At 46.4% G+C, this 7241-nt stretch overlaps 1 protein-coding gene across 1 annotated transcript in view; it reads right to left on the bottom strand.

Annotated features, from left to right (window-relative positions):
* Window positions 1–3989: 3989 nt before the first annotated feature.
* The window catches only part of kcng4a (potassium voltage-gated channel, subfamily G, member 4a), a 17354-nt gene continuing 14102 nt past the window's right edge, over window positions 3990–7241 (bottom strand). The window contains exon 2 of the mRNA XM_030790875.1: window positions 3990–4868. Within this exon, the coding sequence (XP_030646735.1) occupies window positions 3990–4868 (879 nt within the window). The remainder of the gene's footprint in view (window positions 4869–7241) is intronic.

Raw genomic sequence — 7241 nt, 5'->3', positions numbered from 1 at the left:
CTTATGGGTGGGAGTGAGTTATGGCCCATTCGTTTCAGGCTTTCAGAGAGTGAAAATGGAGAACTCCTCCTTTTCTCTCTCTCTTGGGTAGACCATTAATAACACAGTACTACACACAGTGGAAAAAGTGAGTCAGTGAGTGAACCCCTGGTAAACTCTCCTACTGCCTTCAACACATTCCCTGTGATTCATTTTTTAACAGCGTGCTGGAGGGCAAATGGGAGGATTTCAAATTGGTTGAAAAATAAAACAAAAATGGGTATTACTTCCAGCTGTATTTCAGCATTGCAAATGAGCAAACTGTTATGTATAGAATACACTAGACTAGACTATACTGCAATAGAACAAACTAAACCAGATACGGGTAGAATAGAACAGAACATGGGCAGATAGCATAAATTGGCCGGTCGTTTCATGACATGACCTCTTTGGCATTCATAACTCACTGAGATGATGACAGTTTGGCAGTAATGATAGAGTGGTGGGCGGCGGTATTGGTTGTTTGACCTCAGATCTCACACTGCGTGTTTTAATGATGCTGTATGACTGTACTCGTTCTTGCTGGAGGGCATATTAAACAAGGGAAAGGCAAAGAGAAGGCAAACGTACGCACCCCCCCCCCCCCCCTCCTAGACTTCTACTCTGCAACCCATCAGCACGCTTCTGATTTGTCAATGAAGGTCGGGAACCACGCTGCTCCACCATTGACATTGGCAGTGTGACGGGGAGAGAGAGAGAGAGAGAGAGAGAGAGAGAATTGGTAGTAGGTCAATGTGTGCGTGCGTGCATGTGTGTGTGTGCACGAGCGTGTGAGTGTCAGTGTACACACGTCTGTGTGTCTGTACTTATGTCTACTATCAGTGATGCTGATCAGTGGTGGTACAGCTTTGCCTCCTGCGGAGCGTCTGGAGTCGTGCTGTGCTTTTTCAGAGCCTCGCCGTGACTCGCGCCGCAAACTGTGTGGTCTTGTCCGCTAAAACTCCACAGACCCAAGCAAAGTGTTAGGAGACCACCGAGGAGAAACGGGAGGAGGAAGAAACAGGTCCCTGTCGGGAATTTCACATTAGGGCCAAACAGAATGTTTGGACGGTTTCTTTGGAAGTGCAGATGTAACAATCCTTCGGAATGATAAAACATTCTCTCCCCCAGCCGGCATGTTCCTACTGTACTATACCACCAGGAACTGCAAACAGCTCAAAAGTCCTGTTACACCTTGTCAAGAGATATGAGCATTCCATTTCATTCCATTTCTGTTAGAGACCAAAGATGATGTTCTTTGCTTGAGAAATTTTTAACAGGTATATTTCAAAAGAAATAATTTAGTTATGGTCTCTCCAGACAAATACACGCACACGCAGAGTGAAGTGCAGTTTTTTCCCTCCCTCTCTCTCTCTCTCTCTATGCGTGTGTATGGGTATATGAGTACATTTTACTGAGAGCACACTATTCTACTGGGGATGCCTTGTCAAACTGGGATCATAACCATAGTCCACACATAGTAAGAAAAATACATAAAAGATATCATTGTTATGGCTGAAACTAAAAGTGTGAAAGTGCTTTTTGTTTAGGGTTAGGTTATTACCCTTTACTTTTGTTTAAATGGAAGTTTATGGTGTGTGTGTACTTGTACAGATATCCTTGTGAGGACCAATTTGAGTTTTAGACCTTGGGCCTGAGGACATTTTGGGAAAGTGAGGACATTTTGGCTGGTCCTCATTTCTTCAAATGGGCTGTTTGAGGGTTAAGAATTGGTTTTAGGGTTCAGGTTAGAATTGGGTTTAGGTTAGGTTTAGGGAAACAGTTGAGGTTAGGCATTTAGTTGTGATGGTTGAAGTTAGGGTAAGGGGCTAGGGGAATGCACTATGTCAATGAGTGTCCTCACAAAGATAGAAGTACCTCTGAGTGTGTGTGTGTGTGTGTGTGTGTGTGTGTGTGTGTGTGTGTGTGTGTGCGCGCGCGCGCACAAATGAGTGTCTCAGTGACATCTCAATCTGGCTGCCTGGCTTAAAAAGTAGTTATCCATCCATCCATTCATCCATTCATTAATTTGTCCACCCATCCATTGGTCCCTGAAGCATTGGATGTCAGGGTGTGGATATTCTGTGGAAATAAAGCCAAGTGATGGGACACTACAGGCAATCCCTCAGAGAGCATATCGAGTGAAACTTCGATACGTTCCCTCCCGCTAAAAGCCTCTCTCTACATTAAATGATAGCACCCCAGAGCAGTTCACTAACCAGTCATGTTTAATGGGCCAGCTGCACATTCATTTGACTGGAAAGACTGGTGTAGGACTGATATGTGCCAAGCCATCTGTGTGTGCGAACAAAGCATCTTACTTACCTTCCTTCAACCAGTATAGAATTAGCTCTCAAAATATTCAGACATACCAGACGCCACGCATATGACAGTTTTGGGTGTTCTAATAACACTCATTTCCTGAGCGGGTACTTTTTTTTATTGATAATCCAACCGAATGTAAACTACCATCGCCATTTTCTCTTAGCCCAACCCCCAAATCTTTCTGCATTTGTTTGGCATTAGAGAGAGATAGAGATGAGATATTCACAAAGATTTGGAGATTTGTCCTGGTGTTGGGGGGGGGGGGGTTGGGCTGGCACCTCCCTGAACCCTGTAAATGTCTAATCTCCCCTATCATATTAAGATTACGGCCTCATCTGGAGGCAGCGCTCAGCCTAAGGTCCTCTAAGAAGATTTTGTCTCCCCTTGCCCTTGGTACACAGTGTGCCCCGCGGCAATGCTGTCTCCTCAGGGGATGTCTCAGAGAGAGAGAGAGAGAGAGAGAGAGAGAGATCCGATGACACACTTCCTCTCTGAAGCACTGAAATTTGACAGGTCACAATGAAGTGACCTCATTACTCAATCTCATGACATTACTCACATGTTCACTCACACATGCAGACACGTGCACTCAACACACACACACACACACACACACACACACACACACACACAGTCTGTAGGTCAGAGAAGACACATTAACAGTTTCTGTTTGTTATCTCTTGTAAACAGGCCCCCCAGAAAAAACAAAACCAAAACAAAAAAACCCAAAGCGTCCCTACACGCTAACCAAGCATTTCACCGTCTGATATTAAGGCTCATTTTTCCAAATAAAAAAGAGGACAGAATGGAAGGGCAGGGCTCTGGCAAAAGCACTGAGATTACTGGTGTTTTTATTATGGACCATTAAACAGGTGTTGTATTAGTCCTCATAACAGAGATTCACTTTTTCCTTTCCCACCTGATAATCTGGAAGACTTCTACATTCATATCATGACCAAACAAACAAACAAAAAAAGAATGGAAAAAAAATAAAACATCAGTTGAAGCGAAAGGTCGCTCAGGTTTCGACTATGGATGCGTTTGACTTGACAGAGAGAGACTGCAAAGGTGAAATAAGAAAACAAATTTAAATTGAGTCTGTAACCGTTATTGTCTCTGGAATGCGTGGTTCAAGGTCTTTCTGAGCCGATGTCTATCAGAGACTTTCAGCACTAACGCCATATAATGGGTGTCTGATAGGAACGAGCACAAACTGATGCAGTTTTTTCGGTGCACTCAGGAGGAATTTTAATGTGGTGGTCACAGTGCTATTGAGTTGGTCAGCTTTTAACTGGTGGAAGACAAAACTGCTCCACAAACGTCTGGATCGTCCGAGAAGTGTCCGTTTTAATTCGTTACAGAGGGAAGAGATCTCTAAAACGTCCTTTTTGCTGGGTAAAAATAAAATGAAGGAGAGAACAGTCGTGTCACAGAGGAATTATTGAGGATTGGAGAACCGACGGAAGTATCAGTTCACACTGAAATCAAATGAAGCTCTATATCCCATTGCATTGAGAACCTCTGTGGTTTCTCCCCTTTATACGTGAAGCTCCTCTCATCTCTCTACTCTAAAGAGGCCAGTCTTGAGGGGAGGGGGGGGGGCGTCGGCGTTGAAGGAGCTCAGTTTCTGAATGTCTTTGGAGTCTCTAGAAGGCTCCGGCTGGTAGACCGTGTTTGTTATTCCCTGAGGATTCTCCTGCGTTTCCAAGCAGAGAGAGGGCTTCCGTGGAGCCGGGCATTTCCGTGTCCGGGCACAGGGCCAGTCCCGGGGGAGGGTAATCCACCCCTCCGGAACCTTCCTCTCCCTCCCCGGACCCGACGGCGGCAGCGGCGGCAGCCGCGGCGCATTCCTCCTTGAAGAGTCGATCCTGCTCCTGCTTCAGCTCCTGGTAGGAACGTGAGAACATGTGGAAGATGGAGGTGGCCGGGAACGCCATGATGAGAATTCCGCTCAGGATGCTGCTGAGCGCCACCACCTGGCCCGGAATGCTGCGCGGGACCATGTCGCCGTAGCCCACGGTTGTCATGGAGATGATGGCCCACCAATAGGAAGCAGGAATGCTGCTGAAGTCCTGGGCCCCGGTCAGCTCGCTCTCGGCCAGATGGACCAACGGGGAGAAAAGAGTGACGGCCACGCAGAGGAAGAGGAGGAGCAAGCCGAACTCCCGCGTGCTCCGTCTCACCGTCAGCCCCAGGGTCTGCAAACCCAGCGAATGACGCGCCAACCGCATCACGTACAGGATCCGTAAAGCGCGGAGGATTCTGAGCACCAGACCCAGTTTGTCCAGGTAACCCCTTCCCCCCGCTGGCCGCTCGTTTTCCGCAGACGGGTCCTTGTCCTCGTCCACGACCAGGGAGATGTAGTAGGGCAGGATGGCCATCGCGTCGATGATGTTCAGAGGACCGCGGACAAACTCCAGTTTGCTGCGAGCCTGAATAAACCTCAGCAGGAACTCCAGGGAGAACCAGGCCACACACACTGTCTCCACGATGAACATGTGGTGACACTTCTGAGAACACTCGCCCTGCAGACAGAGAGAGAGAGGAGAGAGAGAGGGGAGAGGGTTAGAGAGAAATGATACTCAGTTTCATTTATTGGTAAGTTGGAGAGACAGAGAGAGAGAGAGAGAGAAGAAGACACTGCTTGCAAGAGAAGGACAGATAAATGAGGAAGCAGAGGTAGATACAGAAAAGGGTCAGGGCAGAGAAGAGAGAGAGAGAGAGAGAGAGAGAGAGGGAAAGAGAGAGAGAGAGAGGGAGGGAGAGAGAGAGGGAGAGAGAGAGAGACAGGGAGGGAGAGAGAGAGGGAGAGAGAGAGGGAGAGAGAGAGGGAAAGAGAGAGAGCGAGAGAGACAGAGAGAGAGGGAAAGAGAGAGAGCGAGAGAGACAGAGAGGGAGGGAGAGGGAGAGAGAGAGAGAGAAAATTGCAATTAACTGTCTAACCAAAGGTCAAAAGGAGACGATAGGTCACTGGTAGTGGACAGCAGCAGGAAAGAGAAATAAAAAAAGGTGTCTGATAGCTGGCATATCATCAACATATCTAGTGCTTACATTTAGCATTCCTGTCACATTAGTGCATAAATCAAGCAAATACAATTAATTATCCAGGGGTCAAAAGTCATTTTGACTTTGTGGGCGATTTACCACGGAAAACAAACAGGGCTGATTTGCCCTCAGTGCACCTCTCAGAGAAAGGCAATCAACCACTCCAACACACAATGGAGAAATATCACTCACTCACACACACACACACACAAACACAAACACACAGACAACTCTGATGATAACTCACACTCAGCCACTCATCTTTCATTTCACAGTCAACCCCCTCTACTCTCCTCTTCATTCAGCTCTGTCTCTCTCTGTCTCTCTGTCTCTCTCTCTCTCTCTCTCTAGTGTACACAGACACACACACACACACACACACACACACAGAAAACTCCTCTTTGTCCTTCCACTCCAATCATACTTCACAAACATAACATTCAGTAATGCTTTCAGTCTGTTTCCCTCTCTCTCCACATCTCTCTCTCTCTCTCACACACACACACACACACCAACCTAACAGATCTCGCTCTCTATCTCTCTAACACAATCAGTCGCTTTAAAATTCCATGTGAGTTCTGTGGCTGGTGTGTGTGGCCGTCAGGGCCGTGGGGACTCAGGTTTACTGAATGACCTGATCCTCCTGTGCAGCCGCTGGGCTCACACAGCGTGTAATTCCTTCCTCATACTGCAGGGGATGACTGTCCTCCTCTATACAGGACGCCTACACCTCCTACAACTCCTCGTTTAGGAGAAAATCTCTCTCGCTCTCTCTCTCGCTCTCACGAAGAGATGTGCATACACACACAAACACATACATACACAGACACACACACACACACACACACACATCCCTTAGGACATAATGCATGTCTAAGAAGGTTAAACACTGTCTGCCTGACAGGACCTGATTGCCAATTTCTCACCGCCAATAAACTTAGACCGACCCCGTTGCCCAGACCGGAGTCACCAGAAAGGTGATTGACACCTCATTCCAACAGAGGGAATCAATCACATGCCACAACACTGCCCGTGTATACGCCCCCCCGGCGCTTTCTACGGCGAATCACAGAACGCCATTATCACATTTCAGACTCGTTATTTTACAGACAAAAACAAACAGATCTCCCATGACTACTGATGACCTTCTGTTTCCTAATGAAATGGAAATTACGGGCGGGCACATGACGTAAGATCAATGTCTTGGCTTTACAGTTACAGTTACTGAGTCTTTTTAGAACATGGTTTAGTAACCACGCATTTGTTAAGTTTGAAAAAAAAAGTATATTTATATTCCCTTTCTTTTTTTAAAAAAAAAAAGAAGAGAAAGAAAGAAAGGGTGCTGCTGAAAAGGGGGAAGAAAAGATACTCAGATAAAAGTGAAAGAGACAAAAACGGTGATGAAGTTCCAGCGGCGGTAATTTGGACTGCGGAGCTGCTCATACTCTCCCAGCTCAGTGCACACGTCACTTCGGTAGGAGACAGATTTTTTTCTGTCTTTCTTTCTTTCTTTCTTTCTTTCTTTCTTTCTTTTTTTTTTTTTTTTTTTGTAAGCTGATCATCCTCATCCTCAGATCCTTTGGAAAGTTCATTCTTCATGCAGAGCGAAGAAGAGGAAAAAAAAAAAAACGGAGAGAACTTTCTGAACAACACTTTCGCCCTGGCCACGCCACGTCAAAGTCACATAAAATGGATGTGGCTTCCCTTTAATCAGATTTCTCTGTGTGTTTGAAAATAAGATATGTAAGCCCTGGAGTCAGTGTGTCAAGAAAAGATCTGAGGTTGTGCAGTGGGTTGAATAATTGAAGCTGCGCTACTGTTCTAGAGAATTCTCTAGGAGGCAGGTCAAGGGC

Source organism: Chanos chanos, chromosome 13, assembly GCF_902362185.1.
Source record: "Chanos chanos chromosome 13, fChaCha1.1, whole genome shotgun sequence".
Lineage (NCBI taxonomy): Eukaryota > Metazoa > Chordata > Actinopteri > Gonorynchiformes > Chanidae > Chanos > Chanos chanos.
This window is presented reverse-complemented; position numbering and strand designations above follow the sequence as displayed.